This window comes from Castor canadensis, chromosome 9 (assembly GCF_047511655.1).
Source record: "Castor canadensis chromosome 9, mCasCan1.hap1v2, whole genome shotgun sequence".
NCBI lineage: Eukaryota > Metazoa > Chordata > Mammalia > Rodentia > Castoridae > Castor > Castor canadensis.
This window is the reverse complement of record NC_133394.1, coordinates 39,573,422-39,596,997: the sequence shown is the minus strand read 5'-3', so window position 1 is coordinate 39,596,997 and position 23,576 is coordinate 39,573,422. Positions and strand designations below refer to the sequence as shown.

Here is a 23,576-nt window from a genome sequence, read left to right as displayed (position 1 = left end):
TCCTCCTATTTTATGATTTCCATGTAGCTGAGATGACAGTTGCTTACCCACCAGTTATTGGTTGAGATGGGGTCTCACTAATATTTTTGCCAGTGCTGGCCTTGAACCTTGATCTTCCTAATCTCTACTTTCCATGTAGCTAGAATTGCAGGTATGAACAACCATGTCAGGCTATAAATATGTCCAATTTGTTTTTGTCTATATGAGGTTTGAATTCTGGGCCTTTTACTTGCTTTACCACTTGAGCCACACCACCAGCCCTTGGACTAATTTTTAATACCTTGCTACTCAAATGTGCATTGAGGGCCAGTACTGTAATTATCCTGAGGGAGCCAATTAAGAGTCTATCAACATCTGCATTTGCACAAGGCCCAGCTGCTCTGGATGCCCACTGAAGTTTGGAGAACTGTTCTCATGGATCCTAAGCACATTCAAGTTAACTTTTGTGCTCTGTTTAAATACCTGGTATAGTATTTAAGAATCAGGCTTGTAAAGTAAATGAAACAGCACACTTTTTGTCCATATCTTATGTCTTTTATTCTTAGAATATAGAATCAGGAGAACAAAAAAGGGAAAAAAGAAACTAAACTCCTCACACGTCCATTAAGTTGGCCTCACTCATAAAAGATTTAATTACTGAGGGGAGGAAAGAAAACAACAGCATGCAGTTTTGCTTCCTAAAACTAGACAAAACATCCTTTAGATTAATAGGAATTCTGCAATTTAAAAGTCTATTAATTTTCAAAGGACTATCCACCTTTCTAATAACCTTCTATCATGGAATAAATGGGGGTAATTTATAACTTTTTTTCTCCAGCATCTAATTTAGAGTGTTTTTTTTTTCAAAGAGATAATCACAACTTTACAGAAGTTTCCATTTTCTCCTCATCCTACTATTCAAATCTTTATTTAAAAAAAAGTCAAAAGGTCATTAATTGAAAAAACAACCAGGAACAATTAGACTGGTGGATACACTACTGTTTTACTTCTTTTATTCCTAGAATGAGACACTGAAATATCTTGAAAATTATATGCTAGAGTAAGTCTAAATGTTTTATCTGTGAAGCTTTTTAAGAGCAATTATCTGGCCTTCTGATTAACTACCTGTCTCCTATAATATAATTGTAATCATGAGCTAACAAATCTGCTTCACTTAAAAGAGAAGGAATATAAATACTGGGCGTGACCTTTTCTTTACCCCCTTTGTTAAATAAACATAGAGGTATCTTATAGCACCCTTGATTTAGCAGATAGGAACAAACTGAAATGTGTACTAGAAAGACAGAGAAACGGTTTTACCTGTTGGGTCCCTGATTGGCTCCCAGTGCAAGTCACTGTTTTTTTCCCTGATCCATCCACAAAGTCCATGATCAAAATTACAGCTGTGTACCAGAACACCTGAGGAAATGACCACACAAGCTGAACAGATCACAAACTCAACAAACCATAATAAATGAATTTATAAATGAGGGATCTCTATGTAACAAATATCCTCTCCTGTCCACACTTGATAACCCACCAGAACTTCTTTCCATGAGATCAAAAGGAAATTACATGAATCCTTTCCCAGCACAATTGCACATACATGCTCAGCTGCAAAAATAAAACACACAGTGTTGCCAGCTGATGACCTTGTTACATCACCACTGAGAAAATATGATTTCCCTCTCACAATTCAAATCTCGCTTTAATATATTTTAAAAAGAAAACAATGACTCAAAATTATTTTTGCCCAACTGGTTTAACCATTGAGTTGTAAAAACAACAAGAGGACAAGAAATGATTTTCCAAAACGGGACTGAACAACCTCTAATTTATATTCATGAACTGGGACAGTAGAAATGAAAAGTTGTAACAGTGCTAACCTGGATCATCCTTTGCCTCATCATCTGCACTGACTCCTCTTTCTATTTCGAATACTTCAAACAAGTCATTTGAAGGCTGCCGTGGAACTGCAAGAGAAAGAGTTTGGGTTTGTTTGGGGTTTTTATGAGGCACTGAAAATACAGCATTATCCTTTGCAAGGGGCAGGGGAGAAAGATATAGGCACTTCATTTCAGATGAAGTGGGATGAGATTTTTTTCTGCAGTGAGTTATGCTGTAATATCTGGGTGCAATTTGAAAATATAATTTACAAAAGTTTCTAAAATTCAATATAAAAATGAACTGAAACTCTTTGTCTAAAAAATCTATTTTTAACAAGCTACCAATCTTTAGCAAAGTATTCATCTCTATGAAATTCTAAAATTCATCTCTGTGGAAGATACATTGCTATGAACATTACATTAAGGCTATTATGACGGAAAATACCTAGAATCTCAGTAAATGGTTTGGTTTCCTAATGGTAGTGTTACTCCCTTACAATGAACTCTATACATTGCTGTACACTAATAACTATCTATTATCATAGCCTTCCTCACTTAAGCAGGTTTTCTGGCTTCTTTAAGATCAACTACAGACTTTCTGGTGCAGGATTTATAATCCACCCCACCAAAATACACAATTCTATCCAAACATGCCATTCATTTTCACCTCTCTGACCCCAGTGCTCTTTCCTGCTACTTAACATGCCAAACTTCCACTCTTCCTTCAAGGCCCAGCGCAAATATCCTGGCTCTGTGAAAACTCTAATGCCCCAGGCAGACTTAAATTCTTCTTCCTTGCTCACCAACAGCCCTGTTTATAACCCTCTTTTACATGCCTCCATGAAGAACACATGTATGTCTATCTCTGAGGTCCTAGAGACCATCAGTCACATCTTATTCACATGGCATTGCCAGGGCTTGACCTGGTGACAGGCACTAGGTAAGTGTTCACTGAGTGAACACAAAAGTCCTGTCAGAAATCCATGCTCTTTGTCAACACGCTTCCTCAATACACAAGCAAGACAGAGCTTAAGAATCCACTTAAAATAATTGACTCATTCAAATCATTTGTTTACTCGTCTAGTCAATATATATTTGATTCCCAACCAAATGCGAAGACCTGTGGTAGGTACCAGGGAGATAAGGTGAGCAGACTGAATAAGACCAACCAACAGGGACATGGATCCTACACAGCTTGAATTCTAGTGGAGAAGTAGACATTAAATTTGGAGATAAATGAACATTATAGTTCTAAGTTTTAATAAGGGCTAAAAAGAAAAAAAATGCCAGAAAATGACATGAAGAAAAACTGGGCTGAGGAGCCAGAGACTCTGTGGGAATGTTGGTGGTAGTGAGGGGAATTCTTGGCTAGAGGCCAGAGAATACTCCCCTTTCTTTGCCAAAACTTAAATTAATCAGCTCTATTTTTATAAGGCAGAGAGTAAAAGATATAGAACACCATGAAACTTATGTCAGTCAAAAGGTTCTTTTTTTCAATGTTCCTATTATTTTTAGCAAGAGTTTTTTCAAATTGACAATCCCATATTTATGCTAATTGTTTTTAGCTTACTACTTCTGGATTCTTTTTCCTTTTTGTTTCAAGAGTCACAACACACACCCACATATACCTAGATAAAGAGGGATGAAAAAGTAGAGCTAGTATAGAAGAGAGACAACTCTAGGGACACCTCATAACTGGTGCCATGGGGTGCCAAGTGATTGACAGCAATGACATTCAATTATAGCTTTCCTTTCCGCACTTGGGGACTCAGAGGGGAACCTTGATTATTTACTAGAAATATTACAAAGTTGTGAGCAAACATGCTTCATTTCTCATGAACAACCATACTTTTTGTTCTATTCTCTTGATATAACATATAAATTAGTTCTGAAGTTTAATAACTCAACACTTAACAGTATATATCCCAGAGGCATCGTGACAGTTTTTCAAACACTTTATTTTTCTCTCCAATGAAGGAATGTCAAGGAGGAAATAAAGTCGTCTTTTTTTTTTTTTTTCAGTGCTAGCGGTTGCCTGGAGCACACTAGGCAAGCGTCCTACCAGTGAGTCACATCCCCATCCCCAAACAGTCTGGATGTAGATGGGGAGGGGATCAGATCACACAAAGGTGTCCTAGCATGAGGGACTGTTTTATCAAGGGAAATCAAGAGAGTCTTGTTTGGGGAAAAACCATTTAAAATGAGAGGGGAAAACACTGTGAACTTTCTAAGCAACAAATACAGTTTTGGTGTGGGGGAGAATGGGAGCAAGTTAAAATAAAGTGCTCCAAACATTTAGAGAAAGGAGTTCCCAGTGATGGAAGATGCTGAGACGTGGAGAAAGCACCACAGGATGAGGCTGGAACAAAATCATACATTTGGAAAATTGTAACCCAAAGAAATAGTCCTCTGACAACATGCAAAGCCTCAGATGATTCATCAATACTTCACTATTCACATTAGCAGTAGATAACCATACATCCCTTCCCTGCAGTTCTAAGGGACACAGTCCAAGGGATTTAGAGACCAGATATGCTCAATACCTATTACTTCTTATAGTTTTGTGCACTCTACTCTTAACCCTGCCAAATTATCTAATTGTCCTTCCTCACACACACCAGTGTGAATGTAGAACACATACCCCTGAAGTATCCACAGAAGGTACAGTGCCCACTCCCTGGCACATATTTCCGTATGTGAAAATGTTAAGTGAAATATGCAGTGAGAAAAAATAATTTGAGCAGTATTATTATCTCAACAATGTACAATAAAAAACAAAAAACTGGAAGAGTAACAAGAAATACACTAATATGGCAACATGCTAATAGAGGTGGTCCAAATGTTGAAAATGCATGTGATATTTTTTCGTTTGTTGGTCCATTTAGTCTTTTATAATTTTACATTTTAGGGTTGTTTATAAAAATAAAAATTTAATTGTGAAAAAGACTTTCCTAAAACAATCTAAAGAAAAAGAGGGTTCTGTCAGGACACAGCCACATAGCAATTACATGTCTGTTATTTGTATTTTGATTGCAAAAAGGGAACTTTGAGTAATCTTGACACCTGTTGTTATACACAAGCCTATAAGACTGCAATATGTTAGTGAAAATTAAGAATTTTTTTTTTGATTCAAGGGAATTGTCTTAATGGAGAAAACGTTAATGGAAATAAATGGTGCTTTACAGAAAAGGGAAACACGATGAGGATGGGAAGCGTGGTGGTGCATGCCTATAATCCCAGCTACTTAGAAGCTGGAGGAAGGATTACCAGGATTTGGAGCTAGCCCAGGCAAAATTAGTGAGGTTGTATTTCACAAAGAAAATACAAACAAAAGGGCTGGGAGGATGGCGAAAGTGGTAGAAAGCTTACTTAGTAAGCTTGAGGCCCTGGGTTCAATCTTCACACACACACACACACACACACACACACACACACACAGAGTACAATAAGGATGAACACTGATACATAATTTTTCTAGTTATTTTTCCCTAGTTCATATTTTAGGTAATATTCAATTTAAATACGTAACATAAATCTTTGGTAAAAAATAAAACATAGATGATATTTTCAATAGTTGGACAATTTATTTCTTAGAATTAGGATGGTGTGATTTAAAGATTAAAAAATAAAAGAAATGCTCACAGTACAACTCTCTCACCATCTGTCCATCTTTCCTTCCTCCATTTCATCCACTCACTTATGCAAGAAACTACTTCAATATGGTATGAAGCACTAAGAGCTTATTGTAAAACAATGAACATACTCTTGATGTCATGGGGTCTACATTCCAGAGGTGAAGACAGACATTTAACAACTTCCCTAGATAATGAGTGTTTAAGGGAGAAGTAGAAGATGCTACTCAAGTGTGTGTGTGGAGTAGAGGGGTACCTATCTTCCTCGGAAGTGATGCTTACTCTAAGACATGAAGAATGAGTTACTGTGATTTAGGGCCCTGGAGAATGAAAAGGCAAACATCAGTGTAGCTGTAGAGATTACGGAGGTGGGGGGGGGAGTGGCGAGGGAGGAGGAGGCAGGGTGTGAGAAGGGCACCAAATGAAATTGGAGATGCAGACAGACCTTTTAAAGCCTTGTTAATATTTTGTACTTTACCCTGGCAGAAACTGGAAGCCTCTGAAGGGTTTTAACAGAAGAGTAACAAGATCAGGTTTGTATGTTAAAACTATCATTCTGGTGCCAATTGGGAAATGAACAGGAAGAAGGTAAGAGTGGGAATCATAGGGTACAGAAGACCAAAATTAACATGAACAAAACAACGTTCATATACTTTTAACATTTTTCTGCCATTTGGTCAATATTTCCCCCAGCAAAAAAATAATTCTTGCTTGTTGCTACTTACAACTGTGTGCATAACTAAATAAAAGAGTGTGCGGTTCCTAAAGCAATCAGACAGTGGATAAAAACATGGACAGACTGGGCTGACAAAGGGCCATAGTCCTTTGTCCTAATGGCTGTAGAATGCGGGGTCCAGCGGGAGGAAGCAGCCACTAAAAAAATAAAAGGTTCTTCTTGTAAGAAACACTGGCCCAGCACTTTCTATGAAATACGTGTTCCCTGGGGATGTGAAAATATTAATATATAATCTATATTCATAAGGAGATTCCTCAGTTAATTGTACATTTTTATCCACAAGATCCTAAGAGTAAGTACAGAGAAGTATATGTAAATATTACCATATATACCTCCCACTGCTAGACTGCTTGTAGAGAGCAGTTATGGCAATCTGTACACATTATTTATTAACAGTAGCTTTGAAAATTCAGTTTCTGCTGTAAGGTGGCAAGTGTGACATTACCCAGGCCAGTTCTGGCATTTGTTGTGGACTAAAAGATTAAAGATAACATGTCTTAAATTCTTTCTGTGCTTAGGGGAAGGTACATATGTAACTATCTTTATATCCTAAAGACTCTTTCTAATGGAAGAACTTACAGATTTTAAGAGACTACAGACTGGAGGATGGGGACAAATGACAGGGATTTTATGAGGCAGCCCCCCTCTCTCCCTTTCTGTCCTCCCCTTCCCTTTCCACTTACTCCAGATGCAGAACATACTCAGCAGATAGAAGGAAATAGAGACTAGAAACTAGCTTCTGCAATTTCCTTACTCACATTATAAAAAATTCTTAGTCTTCTATTACTAGCAATAAGGAAAGGGTTGCTGAGCTCCAAAGAAATAAAATCTTGCCAATACTTTCATCCCATAGGAAGAATATAACGAGTTCAAAACACTCCTAGGCTGAGAGTAATGAGAAGAACTGGAAAACATTAAATCTCTGGTGAAACGTGAAACACAGACATAGCTACTCAGTAATGAGCCTGACATTTATGACATATCTTCTTGCTCATTTATGTACTGTATGTACCTTTTATGAAGTTTCTGAACAACTTCAAGGCACTGCCAGGAGAACAGAATATCTAAATGATGGTTCTTCTGTAGCATGACCATAAGGATCAGATGGTAACAACCTTTCCAGTTCCAGAGCTCTTCTACTTCCCTCTGATAAGTCATAGGAAACCATGGGAGTAGGCTCTGCCAGGACTGAGTGCACATTTCCACAATGAGTACAGCACAAACTACTTGGGGAAGAGGGTGGGGAGGGCAGAAGCCCACCTACTATACAGGATAGGTGTCAACACAGTCACCAAAAGGATCTATTTAAAGGAAAAGGCAAGCTTTTATTTCTGACATTAGACCCATCATGTAAGTTTTGCATCTGAAGAGATTAAACTCTGAGAAGACAATGACATTATTTTCACAGAGAAGTAGCTGAGGTGATGCTGTCTCTAGTTTAATATCACAGCTGTTATGTAGTATGTGGTGCTATAAAAACCTAAATGAAACACAATATTCCAATTATTTGGTAATAAACAAAGGATATACAAAATAGCAATTTTCTATTTTTGTTTTCTCAGCTCATATAATAGCTAACACTTGCAAGTCAATTATTTCAAAAAGATCTGGTTTGCCAAAAATAGCATTAAAATTGTAATAAACCATAATAAAAAGCATCAGAAAAATATGTTCTCAGGCGTAGAGAACAACACAAGGTTGTCTTTTTATGAATGGGCAGGAAATGCTATCATTACTGTATAACTGAACTCAACACCAATAGCAGTAGTAATAGCTAACGTGTGTCAAGTTCTCTTGTAAGCAGCACCATGTCAGAGTTTTACATGCACTTTCCCTTGTAATTTGCACACCCACACACTGAGGTATGTACTATCATTAAACAGGACTTACAGATGAGGAAATGAATGCATAGGAAAATTTAGTAACATGCCCCAAATACAATACTTTAAATTACAACTCTATAGACAAATATGTATGTGTAACTTAAAATAAATACAATTTCTGAGTTCATCCACATTCACCAAGAACTCAATTTATACTTTCTGGACAGAACTATTTTTTTTCTTTTCTGGCCACCATCGGATTCAATTAAAATACAAATCAAAATCTCAAAAGCTTTCAGAATTCATGGCACCAGATCCTGACCTGTAGGCAGTAACAATTCATTCCTTCAGAACACTAGCAGAAATTTAATCTTCAAGGAGATGTCAGGCATCTTCTCAGGGTCTCTGTGGGCCTCCCTGTTTACTAGAGAACAAACTAGTTTGAAGACCTTTCACCCCTCTGTAGAAACAATCTTTTTACTCATCATCACATCGAATCAAAAAAAGAGACCACAATATTTCTATGAGTAAGAACAGGCCCAAACTAGCCACAGACTACAAAATCCACAGAAAGGAAGAAGAAAAAACATCTCAGGACAGCATACAGCAAAGCAGCAATCAACAAAAAGGAAACAATTTTCTTCTTTTTCCTGGGTTGGAATTTCATCACATTCTCATGATCTATAATATTAGAGCAACCATATGGCTGACATGGCCATTTACAAGAACACCTGATAAATATCAATTACATTGTATTCTATAATTTTACATCTGTAACACATTTCCTCTTTATTTTAGATGGTGTAGATGAATGCATCCCTAGGCACAATTGTTATATTTTAAATACCTACATCTGACTAATTCTGACTCTATGCTAGACATGGTTCTGCTGAGTTGGAGGTGCCATTATGGATTACAGAGCCATACTACACAAAGTGTGGTCTGCAAATCAACAACACTATTGGTGAGCTTGTTAGAAATACAGAATCTCAGGTGCTAACCCAGACCTACTGAATCTGTGTCTTCAGGTTAACAAGTGATTTCTATCTATGTTAAAGATTGAGAAGGACTTTTCTAGAAAAGTCTGAGTAAATCAGCTGTAGGTATTAGGAATCTATATCTATATACAATGGAATTTTATGCAGCCATGAAGAAGAACGAAATGTTATTATTCACTGGTAAATGGATAAAATTGGAGAACATCATTCTGAGTGAGGTTAGCCTGGCCCAAAAGACCAAAACTCATACGTTCTCCCTCATATGCGGATTAGATCAAGGGCAAACACAACAAGGGGATTGGACTTTGATCACAAGATAAAAGGGAGAGCACACAAGGGAGATATGAGGATAGATAAGACACCTAAAAAATTAGCTAGCATTTGTTGCCCTCAATGCAGAGAAACTAAAGCAGATACCTTAAAAGCAACTGAAGCCAATAGGAGAAGGGGACCAGGAACTAGAGAAAAGGTTAGATCAAGAAGAATTAACCTAGAAGATAACACACACGCACAGGAAATTAATGTGAGTCAATTGCCTGTATAGCTATCCTTATCTCAACTAGCAAAAAACCCTTGTTCCTTCCTATTATTGCTTATACTCTCTCTTCAACAAAATTAGAGATAAGGGCAAAATAGTTTCTGCCGGGTACAGAGGGGGTGGCGGGGAGAGGGAGGGGGAGGAGTGGGTGGTAAGGGAGGGGGTGGGAGCGGGGGGGCGGGGGGGAGAAATGACCCAAGCATGGTATGCACATATGAATAATAAAAAAATAAAAATAAATAAAATAAAATGTTGGAGGAGGAAAAAAAAAATTAAATAAGCACCTTAGGTTATTCTAGTTCAAATGGGCTTCTGACAATAGCTTTTTGAGGAAAATCTGTGTGCTGGTTCAAGTAATTCTATATTCCTTGCAGTAATCTGAACTTCCTAGAAAAAAACTTTATACTCCTGACAAGACTCAATTGTAAAGAAAATTTTGAAAGTTTAAAAATAAAAATTAATAAAATCGTTAATGAATTTTTGACAACTAGCAGGCCCAGTATAAAACTGACACAAATCCCCTGGAATACTTTTTTGAAGTTCACAATTCACTCTCCTGTTGGGTAAAATGGGTTTCTTTTACCACCGTCGACCCTTCTAAGGAATCAATGTCATAACAAAACACTATTATCTGTAACAACCGGAATGAAAAGTTAAAGCTTTTCTGTATGAGGATAACAAGACAATGATATATTCGATGGTTACTATTTTGTCTCTTTTCTCCCAGAATTTTATATACATCAAAACATATGTAGACATGTATTTTATATCTAATTGAGGTCAAATAATATATGCAACTGTGTACCTTTTTAATATTTTATAACATAGTATCTTCCCAAGTTATTATTTTCCAAAAGACATAATTTTTAAGTCACAGAATTTTTCATTTATTGTATTGCTAAACCAGAATAAATTTTTCTCCTAGCCATCCTTTTACTAGGTTCTATGTAAGTTTTCTCTTTTCTTTGCTTGCCTCCAAGTTTCTGGCAATCTCCTGCCACATGCCTCTGGTCACTTACATCTTCTTTTCTGCTTAGTTTGCCTAGCACTTTTTGCTATCCTCAAACCCTATCCATCTCCATCATACTATTCCAGAATCCCAGCTCAATCCATTAGTCTCAAAAAAACATGCAATGAGAGCTAATTAATACTTTGTGGTTCAGCCTAACCTGACCTGAAACTGGTTACAATGATCTACAATCCAAAGACTTAAATAATCCTGTGGTTAAATCCATTTGGGAAATGATGCCTATTATGTTAAGCTTTTCCCACAGACTTAAAATGACCATCAGCACATCAAAGTTTTGAGAAGCCTTATAGCTAACAAACCTATTAACTTGGCTAAACCTGGGATTTCTCAAATGTATTTAATTTTACATCACTCATAAATGACAGAGGTGTGAATCAAATAGGTCTTCTGAGTCAATAAAGCCTCTTCCCAGAAGTAGTTAAAACCTCTCTGGTTCCAAACACTTCAATGCTATTTCCATGTTTCCCTTTTATGTCTTTCACTATTTCTCAACATTGGGCTTAAAATTTAGAAGTAGACTTAAAGCTTTCTAGAGAATGTTTACTTTCAGTGGCTACATGAAGCTATATCAAGGTGAGAAAAGGATCATAGTCTTAAGACACTTTATGATTTGGAGTAGGACTATAAGAATCCACAAGTAAAATTCAGCTAATTCAAGCATATTAAGGACTATTTAGAATGAAAAAAGTAATGCAAAGTAAAGTTGTTTTTTTTTTTCAATCCATTCAACCAACATAGTTGAGTGCCCAGTATGTACCAGATACTGTTGGCTAAGGAAAAATCATCTGGTTACGCCCATAACTCTGCACAACAACGTTATTTTCAACAGAGGAAAATGAGTCAGATGTTAAAACAAAACAATAACAACAACAAACTCCTTGTGATCAGTATTTGACAGATGTGACTATTATGTCTCTTTCAACTCTATTGTTTGAGACAGATTTGGAAAACAAAGAGTATTCAAACAGCCAGACAAAATTTGGTGAGTTAAAAAACAACATTTCTAAGAAAAGAGCAACAAAAGCTAATTACTAAGTTGAAAGAAACAGTTAAATAATTTTCTGAAAGTATTCCTTAAAGTACATGGATTATGGAACCTGGAGAGAATGACCAAATGCCTACTGCCTAAGTATCTGACAATATTATAAAGGGGTAAACTAAAGCTTTATGGTTGTAGGCCAAATATAAGAAAGAATTTCCCAATGTGAAATGTGTTATTGGACAGACTTTTATCACCTCTAAAGATGCTGGATAAAACAGATAAGATTTAAAAGAGACCTCATAAGGATATCATACTTGGATAATTAAGTAATTTTGGTTTAGACAAAAAATTTTAGGCCCCAAATTAAAATGCCAAAAGGCTATGATAACTATCATATCAAACTGCTTACATGAAGTTTTAAATAAGTTTGTGCTGTTTTGTACCTTTTCCTTTTGCAAGAGTAGTAAAAGAGCAAAACGCCAGTGTCAACAGTACTTTGCTAATGCCTACAGGAAACACTGATTAAAGGGGTTTCTTAAATCTTTCTTACATTAAAAATTCTGTGCACCTTCACACAGATTAAGTTTTAGATGATAAAAGCATAAAGTAAAAAATCATTTGAACAAGTTCCAGGGGCTAAAAAATACATGCTTTGAGACATTGTCATTTCCCATTCCATTACCATAAACACATTTCTCAGTGGAAACACTGGCAGTGTGCAATGTACAGCATATACACCTTGCTATTTTTCTAAAATCTGAGAAATGCTACATTTCATAGTCACCTGGATAAGGGATTTTGGACCTGTACAGCAAGAGAGAGATGACTTGGGTCAGAGTGGTAGCATGGACCTATGAGAGGTGGTCACACACAGGATTTCCTTACAGATCGGATACAGGTATCAAAAAGAGTGATTTAGGAGGATTTCATGTTATCACCTTAGCAATGGGTGCTTTTCACCTGGGGTTGAAAAGGCTGGTGGTAGAACATGTGTGTAGATAAGAAAAGGAACGATTCTGGACTTGTTGAGTTTGAGATATCTGTTCTCATTCAACTGAAGAGATTAAATAGGTTATATGCCAGTCTGAAGTTTGTATGTAAACTGGAGATGTATTTTTGTTATAATACTTTTTTCCCTTGGTTTTCTTTTAGAATATCTTTAAATCCTTTCCAAGAGGGCAACACACACATATTATAAAATCAAAGCTCTATTTCATAACTCCTTCAATTAAAAATATTTTTCAAGATAGTACATTGACTCATACCTGTAATCCCAGCTACTTGGGAGGAAAGATCAGGAAGATTGCTATTTGAGGCCAGTCTGGGCAAAAAGTTAGTGAGACTTCATCTCAACCAATAGCTGGGTGTGCTGGCAACTTGCCTATCATCCTAGCTATGTAGGAAACATAAAAAGAACTGCAATCCAGGCCGTCCTAGGCAAAAACATGGGACCCATTCCAAAAAATAATTAAAAGCAAAAAGGGCTGGGGTGTAGCTCAAGTGATAGAATGCCTTCTTTAGCAAGAATGAAGGTCTGAGTTCAACCCCCAGTACCACCAAAAAAATAGAAAGTAAATATATTCAATATAAAGAAATTGAACTACAATTGAAGTATGGGTCTATTTAAAGGAGACTGTCAAATTCTGGCCATAATTCTAAAAATTCATTAAATGAAGAGAGCCAAATTATTTCCTCAGATATGTGAATAATAAGGATATCTTAAGAACTTATATGCAGGATGTGAAGAAAATATTCAATGAATAAAGACTGTTGAAATAAAATACTGTGAAGGTCCCTTTTAATTTTCACAGTGAATAGACACCAGTCATCTTTTCTTGAATTAAAAACTTAAAGCCCTCACCTTATTCAGAATACATACTATAACCCCAAGACAGCAATTTAAAAAGTGTTCCAATTTTTTTCTCATGTGCTGAACTTAATGAGCAGCCATTGCTGAAGATGAAGTAAGGGTAGAATTTAATTTTTGGCAGGCATGTCTGAAGGCAGCCCTGCTATCTGTGGCATGCAACAGCCTTGGCACGGGATCAAGATCATCCTCTCCAGGGCATGTCTTTAAGATCACACTCTCTTAGAATTGAGCGCTCTGGAGAATCATTGGAACTCCGTAGTCACCTAATTTTATCCTGCTAAACTCTCTTGGTTATCAACATTATCTCTAATTCATATATGTGTAGGTATGGAGAGGAATAATAAAGAGACTTTTTTAAAAGACAAAATACTTAAAGTAATGCTCAGAAAGAGATTATCCACATTAGAATGTGTTTTTACATTAAATTGTCATATTATCATGATTCTTAATAGCAAAAATAAAGTAAATACCATATTTAGTTAAGACATGAAGAAAAATCATATAATATGATCACTAAGAGATAGAAAAAATACAAAAGTAAAGAAGAAAGGCAGCAGAGAGAAGAAGATGAATAATGAATTTCAAAAAATAAAAATAAACAGATATGCAAATACGAAATATGTATTTTTTAGAGTTACTACCTAATTCCCCTAAAAGTTATATTGATTGGTCAAAACATATATAATCACAATAGAATTAGAGACTCTTATTCTCCTTTTAAATGGACAATGGCCTACAGGAAAAAAAATAGAGTCACATGCAAATAGCAGCTTAAGTTTTCTCCTTTAAGGAATTACAGATATCAGTATTCTTAATCACCTGCTAAAAAATTACAAAGACATTTAACATAAAAAAGCACAATGGTTTCATCATTGGGAATGAGGAAAAGCAGAGGAAACTGGTATGTATTAAGGGGAAGAAGAGGTAGAAGGAGTGAATGCAAAGGTAGTTAGGTAGCTAAAAGTAAGCAGAGTGAAACAGAGCAAATAAGTACAAGAACAGATAAAAGGTATAAAAATGAAAATTTTGGTCTGGTAACGAAAAAACAACATTCCCTCCTTCAAAACTTGCTCTCTTCCCATAAACTCTATCGCTACTGGTGGAACAACCCTCTTCTTACCCACATGTTAAAAGGTGGGAGTCTTGAATGTAATGTAGCTCCTGTCTAGAGCTAAATTACTTGTTTACAATAAGTGCAAGGGGAAGCTGTCCTTTCTTGTCTCTCCCTGATGCAACCCTTCAGTTTGCTGCATATGTTATTATAATGTATCCCTTTCTGCATCTTTCTTGTGTTGTCTCCATTAACTATATTGCCCCATTTTTCTCATCTGCTTTGTCCCATCTCACTCAGGAAGTCCTCTGAATGACCCATACCCAAAATTTGAGTAGGTATCACTTCTCTCCACTCCCATAATGTCCTACACAAATCTCATGTACTGTCACAGTACCACAGTTTTCCCAGGTGACTGTCTTTCCCAGACTATAACCAAAATTTTATTTTTGTAAGCCCAATGTCTAATAGATGGCTTGACACTAGAACTGACTCTCAAAAATGTTTACTGAATGAATGAAGTTAAATAGTAAGTTCCTCATCTCAGAGTTTTCAAGTAAATTCAACTATGTTAAGAAAATTCCCATATTAGATAGGAGCTATGATCTTACATATGACTTTAGTCCTTCCATTTCTACACACATTTCCTATCTGCCCAGTTACACTGACTCTTTACACAGCTCTTTATAATATTTATCAGTACAGATATATGAGTTTATATGGCTAGTTCTTTTCATCAGTCTGATTCTCACTGAAGACACAGCCTATGGGTAAAACGTCATCATACAGAGTCTGTTAAAAGGGTGATAACATTTATGAGACTTACTAAATACGTCTCCTCTGGGTTTCTGAGGATCTGTCTGTATCCTGTTGTCAACCGTAGTCCCTCTTGCAGATGTACTGATAGCAGGTGCTACAGTTGTCAGTCTAGTGGATGGCCTCTCTGGGGTTGGTGGTGGTGGAGGTGTTCTGAGCTCTGTTGGCAGGGGTGGTGGTGGTGGTGGAGTAGGCTGTAGTGTTGGTTTTGGTGTAAGTCTTGTTGTTGGCTTAGAAGTGGGCCTGTTGGTAATGACAGGAGGAATATATGGTGTCTTTGGAGGCCAGCTAGTACTTCCAACATCAGGGATCCAATTATTATGTCCTCCATCACCCTTTAAAATGGTTTCATTTCTTTTTGGTACATGAATTGGACCTGAAGGTTCAATCATGACTCTGGGGATATCTGAAAGAGTCCAAAGATTTAAGTTAGTATGTAAACTACCTTAATGACCCAAACCATGTATGCACATGTGAATAAATGAATAAAAAAATAAAAAGTGAAACATTAAACTGTAAAACACATGCACAGTAACATCTCATGACAACTATTCTTAATTCTTACATTTACCTTATTCCCTACTATAAATCATGCTATTTTACAAATAATAAATATGTGTCTTTGGATGTATGCAAAAATATATTGGTATTTCTATAATAAATATGTGTTATTTGAAACAGAAAAGCATTTTAAATATTTGCAAAGTGGTAACAGAATTTTTTTTTAAACTTCAGAGGCATTACATGTTATTTTTCAATATGAAAAATGTATAGTATGCTAAGTACATATATACTATATAGATGTTATAAAATTGTGTTTAGAATGTCTAAGACTAATACTTTTCTCATCTACACTTTATATATAATAAATTAATGTAAAAAGAGTTTGACTAAATGTTCTACATACTTTTATAATTGGATTTCCTTTCCCCTTACTAATTTATACAGTTGTTTTTTAATAAGAAATTTTTCAGAAGTTACAATGACCACCTGTGAAATCTTTTCTCTTGATAATATTCACCAAAAAGGATCAATATTTAATCTGCCTGGAATGATGTACCCCAGATTAGGAATGACTACACAACCCTTCAAAACCCTTGAATCCAAATAATTTTATGCTCCATGATTTTCCCTAAATATTTTACTCAAGAATTTTTTAAATTATCTGGTGTTACATGAAATGTATGCTAAAGTATGGCCTTTGGTTTGTAAAACCCTCATCTTGGAGGGTATGTGTGTTTTTCATGTTTATTTAACTAACCCACTACTCCAAATATAGCTTATAAAAATTTTAAAAGCAAAGTAGTTTTGCTTTTGAATTACAGTTCAGTAGCAGAATTAAAAGGCATAAAACAGAAAAAAATATAGACTAGATTCAGATTATCACCATAATCTAATGCTAATGAAAAACAAATTTATTTCTCAGGAAGGACTCTATAATTTTTGCCAGCTAAAGGGACACAATTGAGAGATCTTGGTCAAGAAAACTCTTATGCTTTTAAAATTAGAATGTATTACAGAGCCTTAATTTTTTAAAATACCTTAGTGTCTTATTGTTTATAGAAAGCATAGACTAATATTACTTGCCATGAAAATTAAATATCTTTAATAACTAATCATGTTCCTTTTCTTCCTTAGCAATGGTTTTTACATAAGCCTTTATTTCCTGCTGGAATTTAGAGCTGGAAGGCAAGTGTTACTTACACACACAACTCCATCCATCACCTTCATATCCGTCTTTACATTTACACCTGTAGGATCCATGTATGTTGAAACATTGAGCAAAGCTGCTGCAGTGGTGCTGACCAAGGGAGCACTCATCTATGTCTGCATCAGGGAGTAGCAAAAGAAATGGCTTAGTTAGGAGATAAATACGATGACATGAAAAATATACATAGTTTCAACCACGATTGTTCTGCAATGCAAAAGTCCACTTAAAATTAGTAGATAAACAGAAGAAATAACTGTACACATGGATTGAGAACTACCTTGATGTTGGTTGGTTGGCTGATTTAATTTAATGCCCATACCCTTCCCATGTCCTTGACATCCCAGCCATAACCACAGTTAAGGACCTTTCAGTGCTGTCAGAAGAAGCAACACAAAGTGATGGCTGAATTTCATTACCGTGACATTGATATTTGCCTCCAATGTACATGAGGTCGAAGCCTTTGTGACACTTGCAGATGTAACTCCCAAAAGTGTTGACACATTGCCTAAACCTTGGGCAGGAGACTCTCCCTGTAGCACATTCATCAACATCTAGAAACATAAGTTAATTGCATCTTAGGAAGAGTGAGGGCATGTTCAGACGGAGTAGGTTTTAAAATAAATCACAGACTGCAAACTGTTGCCTGGCACACAGTGGCTCTTCATATATGGTATCCAGCTGGTTACTCCTACAGCAAATATAAATTCCACATCTCCAAATTTCAACTTGCCCTCCCCATCCAAGCTGTTCTTTTCTCATACCATATATCAGCATACACTGCACGGTCTCCAACGCATTGCTTCAACTAGAAACATGAGTCATCCTTGACAGTCTTTTTCCCTTAATACCCAAATCATTCAGTCCAGTTAATTCCACCTCTGAAAAATGACTGAAACCTGTCTACCCCTGCTATTACTCTGTTCTAAACCACCATGTCCTGCATTAGACTTCACAAGTCTCCAAACTGACCTTCTTGCTGACAATCTTATTCCCTCTGAAGCATTCCCAAACTGTCAAAGTGATCTCATTAAAACACAGGATCAGATCATACTATGCAATTGTTTCTACTTACTTGTTGAATTAAACCTACATTTGTCCCTGTATCATTTTATAGGCTCTACAATAAATCACCTTCACTAACCTCCCTCATTGTATCTCAAGCCACTGCTCATATACTTACACTCTGCACTGAAGCCACAGTGACTTCATTCTTTAAAAACCTCATACAGGCTGGGTATGGTGTGACATACCCGTAATCTCAGCACTCAGGAGGCTGATGCAGGAGAATCAAGAGTTCAAGACCAACCTGGGCTATTAAGTGAGATTCTTTCTCACAAAACAAAAACAGAAAACACACAACAGAGTAACCTCTTTCTCATGGCAGGCCCTACAACACCTCTTAGTAGACTCTTCAGCTAAAGGCAGAGGTCTTTTACTTTAGGGCTTTCTTTCCCTGACCATTAGTTTTTAAAGCAGATAATTTCTGTGGGTTTTTTTTTTCTCTTATAACCTCATGGTAACATTTAGCATGGCCATTAATTTTATTGAGTAGTTGTTACTTTTTGACTAGACTTTCAGTTTCCTTAGCATCAAAATATTGCCTGAGGGCAGAAGTGGCTCAAGTGGTAGAGTGCCTGTCTATCAAACAAGAAGTCCTACGTTCAAACCTAGAAACACCACCAAAAAAAAAAAAATCTTGTCTGCCTTATGCACTGATGTGTATCCAACACTTAAAAGTGTCTGGAACATAGAAACTACTCAATAAATATCTCTCGATAACAGAACATCTTCATGCAGTGATTACCACATGCTAGGTACTGTGCTAAGTTCTTTAAGCACATGATCTCATTCAATACTCACAACGGTTCTGTGTGGCATTATTCTCATTTAAAGATAAGGATAGCTAGGCTCAAAGAAAGGAAATCTATTGCCTAACATACCTAGTATGTGGCAGAGTCAGGTTTGAAACCAAAGTGTGGACTCAGCTACAATTCTATACTGCCTGTCATCTTAATTTTCTGGGAAAATAAACCTAACCACTGTGGTGTAACATACAATCTAGCTCTGTTGACCTCTCCAGCTTCATCACTTCATTGCTCCTCCTTGACTCTGATCTTCTAGAAATACTGAGATCTTCTTGTTTTCCTGAAAATTGTCCTCTGTGGAACCTCAGTGCTTTTGTACATGTGGTTCCTTCTGCCTGAAGCTTCCTCTTGTCCCTCATTTTTGACAAAACAAGTTTTCCATGGAGTATTCACAGAGAGGTCTTCTGCTGAGATATCTGATATCTTCTAGCGGGTAGCTAATTAGATTATGTAAGTAACTGCCTTTTTTCCTTACTCCCATAACCCTCCACTGTCATCCACAGATGCTTGATGCTACAACGCACCCACACAGGTCCTCCCATCAGGAGCTAGCTGCAAGCCAGGGGAGGGGCACTGGCACCGGACTTGTCCTTTGACAATATCACAGCCATACTGACAGTTTGCCATGGAGCACGAAAGGGCACCTGAAAAGAGAGTGAAATGATGACTTAGAGAGGTAGAAAACAAAATCTGTGATTTAAATAACTATGTTTTTTACTTGTCCTGAAGTAAGTATCATTGAATCCACAATGACGACAATGATCCAGTTAACTGACATTCTAAAGAAAGGAAGCAACAGAAGAGGATCAAGTGGGGAGGTGAGAGGAGACAAGAGAGGACAATGGGGGTGAATATGACAAAGTATGTTATGTACATATATGAAGATGATATGAATCCCATTATTAGATACAATTAATATTTTGTATTAAATACAAAAGGGAAAGAACTCCATTCTACAAGGATGGTCAAGAAGTGAACCAGCTCCATCATCTTTTGAAGGAGACTTTTAATGCTTTTGTAGAATTAAAAGACAGATGTAAAATTTTACACCTCATATAGATTATCTGGAAACTCTTTCAGTGTCTAAGGAAAGTAGAGAATTGATGAATTTTTTCAGATTACTCAAGCTAAGCGCTGTTCTTAACCAACACATCCAAGTAATTGTCTCAACCTACCAATTCCTCTAGAGGACAGGATATTCCAATGAGTCATACAATGTTAGAGGATTTCAGTGTCACTGCCACATACTATTAAACACGTATGTCATCCCAAAAACTTGCATCGCAATGTTTATGCACTGCTAAATAAAATCAACTAATCTTTCTCTTTTTTTTACTTTATAAAATGCAACCTAGTTAACTGATAATTTTGTAAAAATAAAAATCAAGTCACTAGCTATTGAATTATCATAGAAATATAAGCTTGGTTCAATGTTCAGCCTAAGAGAATTTTAGGGTGTTGTCTATCTTATAAACATAGAGTATAAAAATAGAGTATCTTCTGATACTCTATTCATTTCTTTTTCTTCACTTGAAATAGTTTTCTCTGTCTTTTAGACTATTATGAAATATAAAAAAGAAGTGAGAAGGTATTTATGAATGCTTATAATCACTCATCAAATCTGATGGATTCTCTATAAGCAACACCTTGATAATCACTAATACTGTTTTTTCCTACTTGAAATAGTTCTACACTCTGGTAGAATTCAGGGATACATGCATTGGAAAAGACATTAGGAAATGTCCTCAGTTTTGTGATTCTTGTTCCAAACATCATTTCTACATCAATTTTATATTTCCACCAATAGTAAAAGAATGTCACACATCTAAAATGGGTACCTCTTATTTGATTTTCAGTCCCTCAGGCACACTTATAAACACATGCACACATCCTGTTCAGGAGAGCCCAACAGGCCATTTTGACAAAGGCATGCTACCTCAGCACGTCAGAAATCAAGCCCAAAGCACTTATAAAGCAGTTAAGATTCTTGACATACTTGAGCAGGACCCATCCGGCATAAGCATATATCCGTTGAGACAGTAGCACTTGTAGCTGCCGAAAGTGTTCATGCACCTGTGCTTACAGGGTCGAGGCTTCAGTCCACACTCGTTTAGATCTGGGTTGATGCAGAAAAATCACAAAACCTTAGCACTACGGTAAAATCTTTAAAATGCTTTTCAAGATAGGAAAATGATGAAAAGTGGGTTGAGACATAGCACCATGATTTACGTGAGCGAGAAGGCTTGTTCACATACTCTCGCCTATTCATTACAGTAGGGACAAAACCAGGAGCTGCCATGACCTTTGTGGAACTCTGTTCATAAGGGATAGTTAGGAAGAATCTCCTCCCAGATATGCATCTGCTTTATCATGTCTAGAAAGAGCAACATACTTCCTCATGGGTACTTTATCATCTATCATCGACCTGACTGTCAGTATGCTCAAATAATCTGTGTTCCCCTGCTAGATTCACTTCTGATAATGGCCACTCTTTCAAGGTCTCCTTTTTTCTGTTTAAAGAAAATACGACATGAGCACATTGTACTTCACAGAAATATACAAACTTTAAAACATTAAACTGCTTTGAGTTTCTCAAAGTATACCTGTTTTCAGAGAATAAAATATACATAAATGAGAGTAATCAGTATTGTGGGATTTTTTTTGTTCAGTTTTGAAGATTTTATTCTGATCTCAGACTAAAGAAGAAAATTTAGTTTACTATTTTAGTAATGCATTCAAGTGACAGAGTAAGTTAGAAAAAGAAACAAATGTATTTTTCACTCATTTGGCAGTTAAGAAGGGGATATGGAAATACTAATGGACAAAACATAATGGACTATCATGTATTTAGGTTTATTGATTTAAATAAGAAATAAATTAATGAATTCCACATCATAAAAATTTTCCAACTCAAGTTGAACACTGCTACAAGTGAACATAAAATTCACAATGACATATAAACAATGAAAAAGTAATGTCCATTACATATACTTCATTAAAAAGATATGTAACCATGTGTTTATTTTGTCTGGAAATACCAGCATAAGTACCTAATTAGCATAATTTAATTGTCAATTAATTTATTAATCCATGACACTGAGTAAGAAATGATACTATATCTTGTACAAAATTGTTTTCAAACTTAATCAAATTTAAATCTGAACGGTCCATATATTAGAAATCTATGTATTACTTATGTAAACCATTATATTTTAATTTTTCATTATATTTCATTGTATTTTAAAATTACCAAATAATTTCACATCTTACTGACTTTCTAACCTGGTCCTTTTCTAGCTTTAACACAAATGTAAGCAAATACCCAGCTGGGCAAATCCTGGAAAGGTTAAATAAATAAAGCAAATACTTTTGCCATTTCCTATGCTTTCTCCAGTCCTCTACTTTACTGTCTCTTGTTCAGTCAAGAGTTTTCAAAACAGAATCACATTTTAAATCAAAACTTTCTCATGAAAGGTATTTTGTAGATTACATTGTCAAAAATGCTGATTTCTCCCTCTATTAAATGAAGTAATAGTCTAGGAGGAATAACTAAGTAGAAATTTTCCCCCTTTCCCATATTTTTCTCCCTTGTATTCCAGTCCTTATTTAAACACTGAATCAGGAAAATTTTTCTCATCTTCTAAGAGAAGTTTATTATCATTCCTAATATGGCATGTGGAAGTCTTTGATAAATTTCTGATTGATATTATAGTAAGTAACACTTAAATCTGTGTACATTATAAGAGAAAAGCTTTGTGTTTTAAATTTTTTTCTACACTAAGAAAAATATAACAAAACAGAAGATGGCAATAAACTAAGACTGAATTCTATATCTCAAGAGAAGTATACTGATCAATTTAAAATATGAATTAAGAATGCTTAGGTTTATTTTTAGAAAGACACAGAAACTTTAGTGGCTTCCTGATAGAATTTGTCAGATGTTTATAGCTCCAGGCAGCTCAAGAACAAGGAGTATTTATGCAATTATATCTCTTCAGATACTGTGTCCACAGACTAAAGACAACTCTTCCATAACCCAGCTCCAACGCTGGCCAATTAAGGGGTACCTTTGAGTTGTTATGGGAATCTTCCTAATCCAGATTGGGGCTGCTGGTGATCTTAGAGACTGGTTTTAACCCAAATTTATCTTTCCCTTCCCATGGAAAAAGCACTTTGGAGCTAGGAATCATGAAACTGACAGGAAATAGACACCGATAAACTGTCACAATTAAAAAAATCTAGGAAAAACTCTATGAAATAATATGTAAAAGGAAGAAAACATGTAACATTCAATGAGTGTATGTGGAGAGAATTATTGCTATTTTAAATGTTATTAAACTGGCATATAAGTCTCCAAACATGTAGAATGCAACTTGAGAAAGTGGTACTCTAACAGCTGTTGATGGACTAGAGGACTCCCTGGCAAATGGCTGGTGTTAATATCCCCTTTGACTGCCACCATGGTCCCATCCGCCTCAAGCAGGCATCTCCTAAGAACCTCACAATGACCCCTTATCAAGACGACTGTTGACATTACAAAATAGGATTCTGCAGTCATCCATGTTTATCAATTTTTGCCAAATATTAGATATTGCTGAAGTAAGGTGTTTGAAAAGATTAAATGCATTTGGTGTACTGGTGAGAAACCTCTTTGTCCTC

The 23,576-nt window shown here is 36.0% G+C and overlaps 1 protein-coding gene across 5 annotated transcripts in view; it reads right to left on the bottom strand.

The window, feature by feature from the left end:
- Npnt (nephronectin) overlaps positions 1–23,576 on the bottom strand; it is a 72,102-nt gene that overhangs the window by 11,154 nt on the left and 37,372 nt on the right. For 4 of the 5 annotated variants that reach the window (XM_020157370.2, XM_074041485.1, XM_074041484.1 and 1 more), the window contains 7 exons: positions 20,914–21,033; positions 19,442–19,561; positions 17,469–17,603; positions 17,046–17,168; positions 15,352–15,747; positions 1,866–1,952; positions 1,300–1,398 (listed from right to left, as the gene is read on the bottom strand). In XM_020157370.2, coding sequence (XP_020012959.1) covers positions 1,300–1,398; positions 1,866–1,952; positions 15,352–15,747; positions 17,046–17,168; positions 17,469–17,603; positions 19,442–19,561; positions 20,914–21,033 — 1,080 coding nt within the window. The remainder of the gene's footprint in view (positions 1–1,299; positions 1,399–1,865; positions 1,953–15,351; positions 15,748–17,045; positions 17,169–17,468; positions 17,604–19,441; positions 19,562–20,913; positions 21,034–23,576) is intronic. The other variant, XM_074041486.1, reaches the window with a different exon arrangement.